Here is a 13,724-nt window from a genome sequence, read left to right as displayed (position 1 = left end):
TAAAAATGCAAATTAATGACCAGATTACTTGCAAGCTTACGAGCTTTAGATACTAAACCGAGTTACTGTCTCATTTTGCGTTCAGTCGCGAAATGATCGCAAGCTTAACAGGTTCATATTCTGAATAAAAACATCTCGACAATATGGTTTTATTTACTGGTGCCTTTGTTGTGCTTTTGCTGGCCTTTCCTTCTAGCGCGTTAAGTGGTAAGTAATCCAAGCTTCTTCTGTGTATTCCAATTTAAGAATACTCATTTAAAGAATCTGGTATAAGATGTTACTCACCTGTTGGGGACGAAGGCCTTTGTATATCTGCCAACCAATGTCCAGCAGTGATTGATATTTTAAAGAAATATAAAGGCAGGCTTCCGCGTAGAATACACCATCAGATTAGAGAATTGGCCTGTGATGGCGAGAAGGGTGCAGTAAGTAAATATAGGTATTTCCCCTTTCACAATTCTATTACAAAAATTCTTCCCTTTGTATAGAGATATCCAATCTGTTGTCCTACTGTTTCGATGCCCAATGTTGGTGGTGAAGTACTCCAGCAGCCGAAGAATCTAAGCTACATAGATCCCAAAGGAATGGAAATTCTCGAAGCTGTCACCGACTGTGGAGAACGAACAGAAAATCTCGGAAGTCGTGTATTGGTGAGCAATGGAGAGTTAACTCGAAAAGAAGAATTCCCCTGGATGGCGCTTTTGAAGTACGAAACCTCAGGGCAGCATTTTCTTTGTGCCGGCAGCTTGATCACCGATCGGTTTGTCTTAACTGCAGCCCACTGTATCACAGCTTCTGCCAATATGTAAGTGATAAATATAGATTCAGATTTTATTCATCATATATCTTTCACTTTTAGAATTGCCGTTCGCATGGGAGAGCATAATCTTGGCATTGAAAATGATTGTTTATCTGATACAGATTGCCTCCCATCTTATGAGGAATTTGGTGTCGAGGATATTCGCCGACATCCCAAATATGAAAGGCATACCAATAGCTATGATATAGCGCTGATCAAGCTGAATCGATCGGTCACATTTAGACCTAACATCAGGCCGATCTGTCTGCCCATTGAGAGCAAATCTCAAAATATTGACGATGATCAGAGCTTCTACATCGCTGGTTGGGGTAAAACCGAGAAAAGAATGCCTTCTCCTATTCTTCTAAAGGCGTTGGTTGTTCGTCAACATCTGGATGTATGTCGAAAATACTATAAGACTGGCACCTTCACTGAAAATCATATTTGCGCCATGGGCTATAACAAGCAGGAGACGTGTCAAGGTGACTCAGGTGGTCCGCTTTTCTTTCGACATTATTTCAAGACGACAACACGCTTTATACAGTATGGCATTGTATCTTTTGGAGGTCAATCCTGTGGCATCAACGAAAATCAACCTGGCGTATTTGCCTCGGTTCTGGACATGTTGCCTTGGATAACACAGAATCTCTATTGACGACAACATCATTTAATTTCTATTTAATCGTGATTCATTCCAAATAATGTAAAAACTTGTTAACATCACTTAAGTGAAGCTGCTTAGATCGGCTATTATTTTAGTTTAGGGGATTAACCCCAGAGAAGCAAAGCTTATATCAATTACTCTAAGATAATTCAATTTATTTAAGACCAATAAATTAATTGTTACTACTGCTATTTTATGCGATACATTCTATTGTAACTATGACTTAATAAATTATATCAGATTGATTGAATAAATAGTGACTGTTCTGAACAGAGAGCCACATGAAGATATTATGTGTATATTTTTAGATGGAATTCGCACTTACTACAAGTGGTGTGCGTAAGCATAAAGATTGCGTTCTCCAATTCATAATATTATTAAGTGTTGAATCAATATTTATTAACTTTGTCATGTCATAGAAGGAACACTCAAGAAATGTTCATCAGAGATGCAAAGTGAAATATGTAAACAAGAATATAAAACAAAATTATATTCAGTCATAGTTTTATACCCGCTACCCATATAATAGAAGGGTATTATAACTTTGTGATTTGGTTGCGATCAAATAAAAATTGTTGAAGTTATTAAACAAATACTTTTGTATAAGCAAAAACGCCAACTTACTAGAGGTCATAGTTGCTTTGGGTGATAATCCGGTATATTTAGCATTATTTGGTATATTTTAAATATAGTACTGCGTCAATATACCAAATATAGCCTATGGTATTTATTTAGTGTTATTGTGGTATATTAATTTGAGTACATATTTTGAAACAAATTACAGATATAGATTAATATTGTTTTCCACAAAAAAAAGTAATTCTGCTCAGATATATTAATTATATTCGATCTAAATGAAATATTATGATTTTTATTAGTATACATTTATTAATGACAATTGTATATTATTTTTCACGTCAATATTTTAATGTAAATTATTGAAAAGTGTAATAAATATATTTGACAGATAGTGCATATTCATATAAAATTATTATTAAATAATTAGTTAGACAATGTTTAAAAAAACGTTTAAGGCGTTTACATTATTATGAATATGAATATTCAATAGACAAGTTATTATGCAACACAGATTGTGAGTAATACTCGGATGCCTGGAAATTTAAAAGCCCCCCTGTTGTTAATGGTCGAAGAAGACAGCCAACTTGCGGTTAGAACTCTGGCGCTTGACTCAAGCTGCCATTAATCGAGCTACGTCGCGACCTTATCCAACAATTTTATACAAGCATCATCCAGATGGATGACAAGATACTTGTCAACATTTCGGGGATTCCAAAAGCTAACAAAAGCGAAGCCAATTAGAGTTGTACTCGGTTAAGCAAACAGACAACCCACTTCAGATTTCATTAATAAAGAATTATTGGACACTTTGTTGGACTTCCCAGCCTTGGAAATTCCATTAGATGGTTTTTGGGCAATCCAGACGCACTTGACCCTGGTTTGTGAAGGGGAAAAGTCAAAACACAAATTGTCAATTGAATACAGGCAAGTATATTTTGGGAATTCCTAGGAATGCGACGATTTTCCCACGCGACTAAATATGTAAGGCAATTCAACCCACCCAGACGGAATGATAATCCTCTCGCGTAGAAATTAATATTACACAAAGTGTGAGAGCGAAACAGGTCTCTGATTAGTTCAAGCGCAGCGATCGCACGTGCTACGCTGAGCAGCTACAGCGAGAGTAAAACCAGTTGGTCAGCGCGGAGAAATATAAATAAATAATAAAAACATGATCCCCAGCGCTTGGGTAAATAACAATTTATGCATTTTAATAGGCACCTTGCCCCAACAGCACGCGAACTTCTCATACAAAAGCGCGGCACACGACGCTATTTTACTCATTCTCATTCTCCACTCAGAAGCGAAAAGATCAACAAACGATCGTTCGAGTTCTAATTACGCGGCATCTGGCAGATAGATCTATATTTAGTATTTTTATTGGAAAAAGTCTTGGACAGGATGCAGCTATTTATAGGCACATTGGCCATTGTCTTGTTGGCCATTCCCAATCTGGTGATCAGTCGTAAGTTCATATATCTTATCAACGAAAAAAGACGAAATACATCAACGCTTACGCGTTTTATTGATGCGTTTGTTATAACCAGTCAAACGTGTTATTGTCATTTATCATTTATCAATGATTGTGAAATAATTATTTGCATTTTAGAGTCGGGCAGTGGCTGCTACACAACAAACGGCGAACAAGGCCTTTGTGTGCCTCTCCAGAAATGTCAATTTGTGCGTGATCTGCTCATCACCTTCGGACGCAATCTGCCACGCTCGATACAGAATGAGATTCGGCAAGAGTCCTGCTATGGCGGACAGGGAGCAGTAAGTATTAAATATTCTGGATTGCTTCCCTCAGACTCTTATTTATCAAACTCTTCCTTGACAGCCTTTCCATATGTGCTGTCCCAGGGGTGCCGTCTTGGAACCCCAAAGCAGTGGCCCCAAAGAAACACCGACACCACCTCAAAAAAAATCACCGGGTAATGGGCAACAGACCACTCAGAATCTCCGATACATCGATCCCCAAGGCTTGGACGTCCTCAACTCTGTCACGGAGTGCGGTAAGAAGAGCAACATCAAGCTGAGCCACGGTGAGCCAACCAAGATTGGTGAATTCCCCTGGCTGGCGCTGTTGAAGTACGCAAAGTCAGGGAGACCTTTTCAATGTGGCGGAAGCTTGATCACCGATCGCTTTGTCTTAACTGCCGCTCACTGCACCAGAGGTGTCTTTGATCTGTAAGTATAAAATATTAAGGGTTCAGACTTCATTAGTTAATAACTTTCGTTCACTTTAGCGTTGGCGTGCGTCTTGGGGAACACAATCTCGCGACTGAGGTAGATTGCCAGGTGTTTGGCGGACGCCGCAGAGAATGCTTGCCACCTTATGAGGAGTATGACATTGAGGAGATACGCGCACATCCCAACTCGGGAGCGGGTTCCATCGGCTACGATATTGCCCTACTCAAACTGGATCGCACAGTTACATTTAAGATTCACATCAAACCCATCTGTCTGCCCATTGACCGAACTTCCCAGGATATTGCCTACGATCAGAGTTTCTTCATCTCCGGTTGGGGCACCACAGAGAACAACGAACCATCAGATGTGCTGCTCAAGGCGGTGGTCAAGCGCAAAGATCTCGATGTGTGCCGCAACTACTATGCGGAAGCTCCAGTGACTGAAAATCATATTTGTGCAGTGAGCGAAGATACTCAACACACCTGTCGTGGAGACTCTGGTGGTCCGGTCTTCTTCCTGCATGCCTTCAAGCAAACAGCGCGCTATGTGCAGTATGGCGTTATCTCATTTGGAGGTCAACGCTGTGGCATCCACCAGAATGAACCAGGTGTGTTTGCCTCGGTTTTGGATATGTTGCCCTGGATCACACAGAATCTCCAATGATGATCGCACCTAATGATGTTGACACTTATTATTATTTATTCTAACATTAAGTTATCGATGCCATTGCCACAGTCTGTTGTAGACATTGTTTTTTTAAATTACCTAGTTTTAAGTATTGTAAAATAAATTGTGAATGCATATGAAAATGAATCTTTGAAGCTTTTATTGAGTATAAGTATTTTGAGAATCGAAATCTTTGGAAATATTTCGGAAAAATAAGTTTATTATTACGATTAAGCATTTGGTAAATTTGTTACTAATAAATGCACCAAGTGTTTCATTTGAGGCTTATGAAAATATTAATAGCCATACATTTTTACTGCAAAATAAAACAATTTCCTGAAAAGTTGTTTATTTTTAACACCTGATTGTTGAACCAAGAGTTTCCAAATTTTATGATTTTATTTAGAAATTTTGCAAACTCTATATATTTAGGAACTCAAACTGCGAAAATGAAACCCTTAAAAAAGTGCGTTTTTTAACTATGGCAGAATAAGCTATTCAATTTAAAAAAATACATATACATACATTTTTAAATTAAAATCATTCACGGACGCACAGCATAATTCCTAATAATTTTTACTAAGTTTCCATATAAAACTATTGATTCACAGTACCAAATTCTCTGCAAATGAATCTGAGTAATTTCTTAAAAATCATGTAATATTTATATACCAAATTAACATATTTCTCTCGTTTATAATAAAAATCAACTTATGCAGAGATTGAAAATTTCAACTAACCAACTGGATCGGTTTGTTAGTACTTGTTTGCTATAAAATGCTTTCTTTATAATTGCAAAACAAGTTATGATGTTAAGTAATATATTTTTATAAATATTAATCGAAGGTTTGATGATTTTAAAGATCATATATTTATATTTGAGATTGACAATAACAGAAGTTTGACGACTTTTGATTATAATTCGAGTTGATAATTAATAAGCAAAGTTTGACGTAGTAAAGTAGTTTTAATTTGTATTCCAAGAAATATTTAAATAAACTGTCTGCGAATCCATAATTGTAAACATATTCACAGCAGTCCAATGACACATCTAGAACTTCATTTTGTTTTTAATATCAACAACCTTAACAGCTTTTCTTCTTCACCCGGATTCCATCTTCTTCTGTCTCTGAAATGATTCATATCGTTCGTGTCTAGCTTGGTAACATCACAAGTAGAACTCCAAGCTGGTTGCGAGCTTGTGACATTTTGTGAAATTCTGATTCAGATTAAATTCAAAAGCGATTACTCAGCCTGATAATGGCGTAGGTATGTTTTAATTAGCGGTTCACTTTTATTATAACTCGTATTATTGCATTTATTGTCCAGCCAAGTTAATCGAACCACGTCGGTTAATAAAGCCATAAACAATGAAATTATTTTCACATCTAAGCGACGTCAGACAGTCAGAGAGTATTACGTTAGTTGTAGTAGGGGCTAACCCCGACACAGCAATTAATCGTAAACTTTTCTGCGACTTACGCTGATTGTATGCATATCGATAAACTGTTACAAAATGATTTATTCCCAGTGATATTTGATATGACATTTGCAACATTGACCCATTTATCCCAATTGAGGATGAACTAAATAGCAAAGTAGTCGGAGTACTCAACTATAAGATACCCTGTAAATTTTACTTAAAATTATATTTCTTTTGTTAATCAAAATTTTAATATTTTACATCTAGCTTGTGTCGAAAATATTTATATTTTATACGACCTTTTTCTAGTAGAATTTAATATACAAAAAAATAATCCCCTATTGTATATTAATAGTAATTTGTGCCTGGGGTGAGCCTAAATTGACTTGAACTTGCAACAATAAATAGATGTTATCGCTATGAAAGGCTTCTATTGTCTGGCCTGGAGCTTTTATTCACCACTAAAGGGACTCTCCGAAACGCTTCCAAAACTGGCAACTAGTGCAACAGAATAAGTTTTGGGAGGCGGACGTGTTAGTTACACGGACTATGAACTGGAAGGAATATTTGCCGTGGGCACTTAGAGTGTAAATTACTATACAACGTTAAACATATTATGTAACCTAATTATAATTCATATTCAAAACCAGATTTCTCTACTTGCTGTCATTTTACTTCTCGCTGCCGTTTTTTTGTAACGGTTGCCAGAACTTTGTTGGAAAATTTCTCTTCCACTTCTGTGTCGTTTAACTTGGATACACTTTAGTAAGTTAATAAAGAAAATATATAGATCGATAAAACTATGATACATTTCAGCCTCAATTGGAATACGTCGTTTCCGGCTATAACAGTGTGTGAACTCTACAACTCCGAGAAGATATGGGATATAAGCGATGATCATTTTGGTTCAGAGCATGAATTGTACATTGATGACTTTATTAGCGAGATTGCCTTCTTTCGTGGTATCTGCATCAGCTGCGAGAACTGTGACAAACTCAAATGTCCTGACAATTTCACAATGCTGTTGGATGTGGTTAGTATATTGGAGCAATATTATACTCAATATATTCTATACATTTTCCTATATTTTCGTGTAGTTTCGCAGCAAATGCAGTGAACTCATTATGGAGTGCAGCTACCTCAACATGTTCTTCGACTGCTGCGAACAGTTCTTGCCCATTCCTACAGAGTACGGACTTTGTTTCTCCTTCAACTCGCATCAGGCACGCAAGGAATCGCAAGTGTACTACAAGAATAATCGCATAACTGGAGCCGGTCACCTAACTTTCCATGCGGCTGCCGATGTGCAAGTTCATGTGCATCCTCCCATCGATGTGCCATTTCATTTTGCCGAGGGCATGATCAGGGAAACAGTTTTAGTTGGCAGCTACAAGGAATTAATACTGAATGTCATCGAGGTTTTTAATCACGAATCGGTCGACGAGCTCAACTATGAGGAGCGACGTTGTCGCTACGGTCACGAACATGTCGATCAGCGCCTGGGCATCTATGAGTTCTATAGCTACTCCGGTTGCATTGTCGAGTGTACGGTGGCATTGCATCTGCTCTATTGCAATTGCACCAGCCATTTTATGGCTATGCCTAGTAAGAATTCGCTGCCTGTCTGTGACTATCGTGGTCTCATCTGCTTGACAAACATTAACGAGAAGATCTTGACTGAGCGCAAATCCTGTGATTGCATGAGCTCCTGTGAGGAGCCAGAGTATAACATTATCTTCAATACAGCAGATGAGTAGGTAAAAATAACTTAAATTATTTACATATAGTTAATATTGGTTGACTTGCAGTAAACAGGAGGCTGAAAGAGATGTTTCCGATATTCATGTGGCGCTCGTCGAGTTGCCCACGCAACGTTATGTGCGTCGCGTGGCCAAAACCCACTTGGATCTTTTAAGTAAGACTCGATATACATATATTAATTGCTCGGCATTTTTAAATTATATTTAAATGTTCTTTTTCAGTTTCTGTTGGTGGTTTAGTTGGACTATTCTTCAACACATCGGCGTTGCGCCTTGTGGAAACCGTATTTCTTATTTTGGAGTATAGACGACCGATATACAATTGGGCAAAACGAATCTACCTTGGCACATTAAAGTATTTACAGTTGTTAATAGGTTTAAAGTAAATCACAAATCATGTTATTAAATTCTAATTGTCTTCCAATTGCGCAAGTATGTATATATATTCTATATATATAGCATTGTTTCAGTTAAAAGCTGCTGATTTTCATTGGCACATAAGCCTTCTCTGATGGCTGACTAGATCCAGTTGTGGGCTTAATCACTTCCAGCAGCGTTTCCATATAGCTGGGCAAATAAACGTAGCTGGAGAAGATCACAAGTACAACCATAATCAGAAAGAATCCATCTAGAATAAAAATAGCTTATTAATAAACTGAATTATCACCGGAAAAATGCACTTACTGATGAGCTTCTTTTCCCATGGCTCAAACATGTTAATGCAAGTTATAAGCTCATATTGACGATACAAATGTGAGGCGGTTTGTTTTAAATTCCACATTTTAAATTTAATTGCACTTTTTGTCGGTTTTCGCTTTACGCATACAATATAATCAAAACAGTTCACGCAATAACTTTTTGCTCACACTCTCATTGCTAATTTCTGTGTGTTTCTTAAACAGAAATTGCACCACAAGTTTCCCACAATTTGTATATATTTAATTTATTTATAGAAATTGCTTTGCATGAAAATGATTTATCATTAAATACAATCTATCAAGAACTTTATTGTTTTCCTTTTACGACTTCCAAAAAAACAAAACAGCTGAGTGTAGTGTGTACACACATTTTTTTATTTTAAAATTTAGTGTTGCAAAGTAGTTTCAATTCATAGCAAGAAGCTTTTGTATGTGGGTTGGCAGCCATTGCTTTAGTTGGCGCGCGATTTACAGTTACGTTCGTCGAAAAATTTTCAGCGCTTTAATAATTGTACGAAAAACGGAATATTATAGTTTATTTAACTTATAAATAGTGCAAATAAGTATGAAAGCGAATAAGTGTGCCAAAAGATAGAATAAATGCGTGAATGTAAGGTGTTGTATTCACTTTTAACGTGCACTGTCGCAACGCCCGTTATTTCGTGGGACTAATTTTTTTATCGTTAAATAAAGGCATGCATATACATGTGCATTACATTTGTAAAAATCGTGTTGCTAACCACACAATTAGTGTTTGTAATTTGAGTTCAGGCTAAGAATGAGCAATAAATAAAGTGCGCGGTCAACGTCATGCCCTAGGTGGCTCAGCAGCAACAACTGCAGTTAAAAAAGTGTGTCAAGGAAGCACCCTGTGATGCTCGAGTGTCGTAGCAACCACCTTTTTGTGAAAGTACACAATCAGCTGTTCCAACTTTAAGTTCGGTTACGTGGCGCGAAATTCAAATTCATGCGATTCTATCGCACTTCAAAAATATAAATTTTTTTCATATTTTTTTTTAAGTGAAGTGAAAGTTTTTGTGTAATATTACAAAATTAAATAAAATAAATGTGAAAATCAAAAATGTTAAAAGAAAAAAGTGAAACAATTGGATACATTTGGTGTTATACTGAGCGTGAGTACTTCTTTGATATTTGATATGCGCATTACTTTTTAATGTGACTTTTATGGCTTAATTCGTTAAGTTGTCTGCTAATCTGCTGTCATTTTTTGGGTCACATCAAAACCATGTGCGTTGTAGTTTTTATCGCCCGACCATTTGCCAGACTTAGCACATAAATTTGCCTTCTCAACAAAGTGTCTGCAGCATCTTCTCATGGCTGGCTGATGGCCAAGGTAAAAGAATAGCCACATAAACAGGATTTAGAGCCATTGCGCCATAATTCGCACTGTTGAAACTAGCACATTTGGTGTGCAATCTTGCAAGTGGCAACTTGCAAACTGGCAACTTACATCTGGCCAGCTGTATTGAGTTGAGCACTTGCCCAAGGCAAAAGCTTTGGCCATAACGACAACGACAACGACGACGACGACGACGACGCTGCTATCAATGCCTGGCGGTTTTGCCGATTGACAGCCGAGCCCGAGTGGCTTGATTTATGCGCGCGGCGCAGGAATGTGGCAAAGTGTAAAAAATGTTTACAAACACACGTACACCTATAGTGTCGTTGTCTCCGTTTTGGTTTCGAACTCGGACTCGGACGCGGACGCAGTCTTGGTCTCAATCGAGTCCAGAGCAAAGTCACGCATATGCAGCTACAACTAATTCAATTTCCACTTGCCATGGTACATGGTGTGGTGGCGGCTGTTTAGCCAAGTGTGCACGCCTAATTGGTAATGCGATCGGCTTTATTGAGGCGCAGGCGCAGTGTCTTAGTCGCAGTCGCGGTTGCAGTCTTCTCAGTCTCAGTCGCTGTAACTGAAGTCGATGTGGATGTCGTTGCTGTTGCTATTGCTGTTGTTGTTGCTGTTGCTGTTACTGTGGCTGAATCAGTTGCAGGCTATCGCTGTCGCTCAGCGTAAATCCCATTACGTGCAATCCGTTTCGAGCCATAAACATGTTGCTGCAGCTGCATCCTCCACCAGCAACACGCCTCTCCGCCCCTCTGTTGCTGATGTTGTCTGCCCGCTATTCTGGCTTCCAGCAGCGCAACTTGTCGCTCGAACTTAATTGCCATGGCTGCGCTTATGACTTTCGTGTGCAATGCATCCACATCCACATCAACATTCACATTGCCCCGTCGCTGTTGTTATATTAGAAAGTAACTTGGCAAAAAAACCTATCAGCATCCAGAGGCTGAGCGTGGTATCGCCATCGTCGTCGTCGTCGTCGTCATCCTTCGCCTGTTGCTGGCGCTATTTTCGACACCGCTTTGGCCTGCCATAAATTGCCAAATGCCAGGCCAGCGTCTCATGGCCCTGAAAAATGCACTCGACGCGCTCATCTCAGCCGCAAAATTAGAAAAAAAGTCGGTTGGCTAATTTACTGAGCGGCGCACTGCACTGCACTGCACAGTTCCCTTTTTACCTGCTCGGTTGGCTTGGTTTGAAAGTCCATTTTCCATTTCGTACGGTTTTCAATTAAAGCAACTGAGCTGAAACTTGCAGCTGCCACGACCTCGCGCGCCCAAAGTTCAGGCCGAAGCAACTAATTCCCCAACACCGCAGCAACAACCACGACGATGACGATGGCATTAACCGATAGCGACTCCCAGGAACTGTGCAAACTGCATCCGCCATGAGATAATCTAATTTTTGTTGCCCCTCTTGTTGGTATTGCTTTTGTTTTTCGGTATTGCATTATTGTTCTGCTGAAAAATTGTTATTAATTGAGTTGTTCGAATCGCTTGCACAAAGTTCCTCCCCCCCTTGAAATCCCATTGAGACCTTTTTTAAAGCCGTGGGTGGTCGCCGGTTTTGTTTGCCATTTGACATTATTGACCGCTCGCCTCATTTGCCCAATTTAATTGAGTTTGGCCATCAATAAGCCGAAATGGCAGCATGATCGCGCTGAGATCGCACCATTGGGCAGCCACTTCGCCTAATTTGCATACACTTTAATTTATGCTCATCAATTAGCTGATTAATTTATTTGGCGTGAGACGCGGAGCAGGCAGTCGCCAGTGTCGGCTGTGAGCCATGCTTAAAACGCTTGTCTAATTAGATAAATGTGCTACATTAATGTCGCCTCTTGACATTTATAAAGCGTCGCCGCTGGCCAATAACTTAGATCATTTCTGCCACAGTCTGGGTGCAAAGGGGGAGGCTCTGACGTATTCAATTAATTGCTGTGGGGAAATTGTTTGCAAAATATGCTTAATTATGCATCTATTTATGGTAATAAACAAAAATAAATGTCAACTAACTAAAATTATTAGCCTTTGCTATGCGTGGGAGCCAAAACAGGCATCTGCCAATTTTTAATGTAGAAATCTATTATTTATTTTTTTTTTTCTTTTGTTTAAATTGACAAATTAATTTATTTAACCTTTCTTTCTTCGAGAAATTGCGAAATGTGTTTTTAAGGAATTAACTATAATTAATGCTTTGAATCATTACATTTTTCTTAATTGTCAGAAATTTATTTGCAGCTTAAATTACATTAGACAAAAAGTTATAGAAATGGAAGACAGCTTTCGGCTTGTTAAATTTACATTTATTCCACATCTAATCTTAAGCTCTTATACATAGTAAACTCTACTTCTTTGCTGGACATAAATTAGATTTGATCTGGCGCCTATTTGTGGCATTAGCGTTAGCTTGTCTTTGCTATTTGTTGGCACAGATCTGTGCCAATCAATTCCCACCCCCAAATTAGCCTATAATACTGTTGTAGCATAAATGCCACCTGTCCGACAAACACGGACATGCCTCGATCTCAATCCGACTGCTACTCGTTGAGAGTTGAGAGTTGTTGTTGGTAGTCGCTTCGTCTGGGTAGCGAGGGAAATGGAAAAATATTTTAATTAAAATACAACTAAACGTTTACTGTAAGCGATGTTATCCGTTGCATTTCATTCCGCAGCAGCAGCAACAGCAGCAGCACGGCAACCAATGGCAACAACAAGGCGGCCAGCTAGCTACCGGGCTGCGTGTCTGTGGCGCTAGGCGCTGAGTGCAATTGTTGCATGCAACAACATCAACATGTGTCGCACAGCGCCTATTTGAATATATATCAAATCAGTTTAAGATAATTTTCTATAACAGCTCCACGACACACTCACAACAACAACAACAACAGAGACAGAAAATAGCCGCGCACATTTTCTGCAATTGTAGATTGGCCAAGTTCGTTGCCTAAGTCTTTCGTTTTGGGTTGCCTACCCAGTTGCCTAGTGCATATTTTACGCGACAGCATTGTGGCGAACGTTTTGTGTGCGACGTCTCGAAATTAAGTTGTTTTGCATAAAAGCACCATAAAAAGTCGCATGGACGAACGCATGGTTAACAGAAGTCAAGAGAGAGAGAGAGAGAGAGAGAGAGATGGAAGGCAGCAGTCAGCAGGCAACAACAATTGTGATTAGAACGACACGACAGGCACGACATGAGCGCACAGGGCAGCCCAAAAAGACACGAAGACATATGACATTGCAGTTGTAGATCTTGTAGTTGTAGTTCTTCTTGTTGCTGTTGTTGTTGCTCCTCCAAAGCGAACGAATATGGACAACAATTGCCCCCAAAGACAGCGACGAAAATTGCCAAGTCAACACGAGCGACGTATGTCAACAAATGGCACTGCCATTAGCGGCCAATCGGACCAGGCTACGACATGGCATAGGATTTGGATTTGCAGCTTCCTGCAGCTGGTAGGCAAATGCTAGATCGACAGCAGCAACATCAGCAGCAGCAGCAGCAGGAGCAACCGCTTGTTGCAACTATTATCAATTTAAGTTGGCTAATTGGTTTCAAATTTATGGACCTGTATTT

General features: G+C 39.0%; 3 protein-coding genes across 3 annotated transcripts; 2 read left to right on the top strand and 1 right to left on the bottom strand.

Moving 5' to 3' along the window:
• Positions 1-88: 88 nt before the first annotated feature.
• Positions 89-5,045, top strand: LOC133836783 (uncharacterized). Its single transcript, XM_062267371.1, has 8 exons — positions 89-207; positions 262-425; positions 489-805; positions 860-1,451; positions 3,381-3,507; positions 3,652-3,815; positions 3,880-4,229; positions 4,289-5,045. The coding sequence occupies exons 1-8, from the start codon at positions 144-146 to the stop codon at positions 4,893-4,895; spliced, it is 2,385 nt and encodes a 794-aa protein (XP_062123355.1). The 5' UTR covers positions 89-143; the 3' UTR covers positions 4,896-5,045.
• Positions 5,046-6,900: 1,855 nt separating this feature from the next.
• On the top strand, positions 6,901-8,467 carry LOC133836782 (pickpocket protein 11). Its single transcript, XM_062267370.1, has 6 exons — positions 6,901-6,908; positions 6,972-7,086; positions 7,138-7,354; positions 7,419-8,074; positions 8,130-8,236; positions 8,304-8,467. The coding sequence occupies exons 3-6, from the start codon at positions 7,340-7,342 to the stop codon at positions 8,465-8,467; spliced, it is 942 nt and encodes a 313-aa protein (XP_062123354.1). The 5' UTR covers positions 6,901-6,908; positions 6,972-7,086; positions 7,138-7,339.
• LOC133836583 (serine palmitoyltransferase small subunit B) lies at positions 8,262-9,123 on the bottom strand. Its single transcript, XM_062267160.1, has 2 exons — positions 8,766-9,123; positions 8,262-8,709 (listed from the first exon to the last, which is right to left on the bottom strand). Exons 1-2 carry the CDS (start codon positions 8,860-8,862, stop codon positions 8,552-8,554), a joined length of 255 nt encoding a protein of 84 aa, XP_062123144.1. The 5' UTR covers positions 8,863-9,123; the 3' UTR covers positions 8,262-8,551.
• Positions 9,124-13,724: the final 4,601 nt, after the last annotated feature.

The sequence above is a fragment of the Drosophila sulfurigaster genome, chromosome 2R (genome assembly GCF_023558435.1).
Source record: "Drosophila sulfurigaster albostrigata strain 15112-1811.04 chromosome 2R, ASM2355843v2, whole genome shotgun sequence".
Taxonomy (NCBI): Eukaryota; Metazoa; Arthropoda; class Insecta; order Diptera; family Drosophilidae; genus Drosophila; species Drosophila sulfurigaster.
The sequence above is the reverse complement of the archived record's forward strand: the minus strand, read 5'-3'. Positions and strand labels throughout refer to the sequence as shown.

Bases quoted from the DNA above. Each gene is read 5' to 3' on its own strand.
- LOC133836583 (XM_062267160.1), bottom strand. From the start codon at position 8,862: ATGTGGAATTTAAAACAAACCGCCTCACATTTGTATCGTCAATATGAG. The intron at 8,710-8,765 runs GTAAGTGCATTT...TTTTTATTCTAG, and splicing joins ATGGGAAAAGAAGCTCATCA to ATGGATTCTTTCTGATTATG.
- LOC133836782 (XM_062267370.1), top strand. The intron at 8,075-8,129 runs GTAGGTAAAAAT...GTTGACTTGCAG, and splicing joins ATCTTCAATACAGCAGATGA to TAAACAGGAGGCTGAAAGAG. The intron at 8,237-8,303 runs GTAAGACTCGAT...GTTCTTTTTCAG, and splicing joins AACCCACTTGGATCTTTTAA to TTTCTGTTGGTGGTTTAGTT.
- LOC133836783 (XM_062267371.1), top strand. From the start codon at position 144: ATGGTTTTATTTACTGGTGCCTTTGTTGTGCTTTTGCTGGCCTTTCCT. The intron at 426-488 runs GTAAGTAAATAT...CCCTTTGTATAG, and splicing joins GTGATGGCGAGAAGGGTGCA to AGATATCCAATCTGTTGTCC. The intron at 4,230-4,288 runs GTAAGTATAAAA...CGTTCACTTTAG, and splicing joins ACCAGAGGTGTCTTTGATCT to CGTTGGCGTGCGTCTTGGGG.